This window comes from Calidris pugnax, unplaced genomic scaffold, assembly GCF_001431845.1.
Source record: "Calidris pugnax isolate Ruff unplaced genomic scaffold, ASM143184v1 scaffold459, whole genome shotgun sequence".
NCBI lineage: Eukaryota > Metazoa > Chordata > Aves > Charadriiformes > Scolopacidae > Calidris > Calidris pugnax.
Genome location: NW_015091670.1, coordinates 820,607 through 822,423, shown reverse-complemented (window position 1 = coordinate 822,423; position 1,817 = coordinate 820,607). Strand labels below are relative to the sequence as shown.

At 69.8% G+C, this 1,817-nt stretch overlaps 2 protein-coding genes across 2 annotated transcripts in view; both read left to right on the top strand.

The window, feature by feature from the left end:
* Positions 1-593, top strand: part of ODF3B (outer dense fiber of sperm tails 3B) — a 6,070-nt gene extending 5,477 nt beyond the window's left edge. The window contains exons 7-8 of the mRNA XM_014961949.1: positions 171-346; positions 453-593. Coding sequence (XP_014817435.1) covers positions 171-346; positions 453-530 — 254 coding nt within the window. The 3' untranslated portion in view covers positions 531-593. The remainder of the gene's footprint in view (positions 1-170; positions 347-452) is intronic.
* Positions 594-1,690: 1,097 nt separating this feature from the next.
* The window catches only part of TYMP (thymidine phosphorylase), a 14,083-nt gene continuing 13,956 nt past the window's right edge, over positions 1,691-1,817 (top strand). The window contains exon 1 of the mRNA XM_014961948.1: positions 1,691-1,810. Within this exon, the coding sequence (XP_014817434.1) occupies positions 1,691-1,810 (120 nt within the window). The remainder of the gene's footprint in view (positions 1,811-1,817) is intronic.

Sequence of the window (1,817 nt, the reverse complement as noted above, 5' to 3'; positions counted from 1 at the left end):
AGGGAGCTGGGGGGCTGGAGTGCTGAGGGGTGGGGGTCAGGGTGCTGGAGGGCTGGGGGCTGTGGGGCAGGGATGCAGGAATCTGGCACATTGGGGTGTATGGGGTGTGCTTGGGGAGTGTCAGGGAGTGTGGGGTGCTGGGGGGTCCCAGGGTCTGGGGGTCTGGGCAGTGTGGGGGGGGTGTCACCGCAGCCTCTGCCCGCAGACCCCGGGGCCCTGTGGCTACCGCCTGGTGGATGCCAACGTCTACAAGCAGCGTGCCCCAAAGTACAGCATGGCGGCCCGCAACTACCTCCCCGGGGACAACACCCTCAAGCCCGGACCTGGCACCTACACCCTGGAGCAGGTCGGGGGGCACCCGGGGGTCCCGGTGGGGCGGGATGGGGTCCATGTGCTGGTGGTGCCACCAGACACCCCCCACCCTCACCCCCGCTGTCTCTCCCACCCCACAGGGCCGGCAGCGGGGACAGACCTTCGGCATCCGTCACTCCAACTACCTGGTCCCCCTCATCGTGGATGTGCTGGATTAAGGGGGGGTGTGGGGTTGGGGGGGCTGCAGGGTGTGGAGTGGACCCCCAAAAAAACATCGATGCCTTCAGCCAGAGCTGCTCTCCTCGTGTCCTGCTGCGTTGCCACCCGGCCACTGTGGCCACCACGGGTGGTTGGGGAGCTCCGGACCCCTAGGAGCTGCCCTTGGCCCAGCCCGTGCCCTTCTCTCCCAGAGGAGACCCTGGAGAGGCCATGGAGGGGGGCGCAGGGCTGAGCTCTGGCCCCACGGCCCCACAGCCCCACGGGGTGCTGTGTGCCAGGGATGGAGGATGCGCTGCCCACGTGGGTACCAGCCCCTTCCAGCCCCTGCTTCAGCCCCATCCATGCTCCAGCCTTGTCCCGTCCCATCCCATCACCCCACCCCATCCCATCCCATCCCATCCCACATTTCCCTTGGTTCCCCCCGCTGTGCCCATCCCACTGTCCCCCAGGCCCAGCTCTGGCCACAGTCCCCACCCGGGCACTCACCCCTCCCCATGGCACCGGAGCCCTTGGCAAGCACCCACCCCATCCCCTTGCCCTGTGCCCCCCTGGGGCCACCCCAGCAGCTGGGGTCACACGTGGCCACCTGGACCCCCCTGGGGGCGTGGGGTGGCACTGGGGGCACTGGTCGGGGACGGGGAACCTGTCAGCAAAGTGTCATGGGGCACTTCCCTGTGCTGAGGGTGCTGTGGTTGCCACAGGTGCCATGGTTGCCACGGGTGCCACAGGTGTTGTGGGTGCCATGGGTGCTGCACGTGCCAGGGCTGTCACGGGTGTCACGGTTGCCATGGGTGCCCCACGTGCAATGGTTGCCATGGGTGCCCCAGATGCCACGGGTGCTGCGGGTGGGCCACCAAGATCTGTGTGGGTCCGAGGGAGGGGTGACCGTGCAGAGCCCCCAGGCACCACTGGGGCTGCCCCGTGGGGACGGGGTGGGGGCCCAGCCCTGTCCCCCACCCACTGGGGCCTCTCCCTGCCCGGCCCGACCCACGCTCGCTGCCCCGGGGACAGAGTCCAGCCCCGGGGAGGACGCCTTGGCACGGGCACGGGGCCAGGCTGGGCAGGAGCGGGCACCGACCAGACAGAACCGGGGTGACGGCTGTGTGGGATCGGGGTGACAGCCGTGGGGGGTCGGGGTGACAGCCGTGGGGGGTGAGGGATGGCCGCCCAGACGTCCCTCCCCACCCTCATCCGCAAGAAGCGGGACGGGGAGCGGCTGGAGGAGGAGGAGATCCAGAGCTTCGTGCGGGGGGTGACGGACGGCTCGGCGCAGGAGGCACAGATCG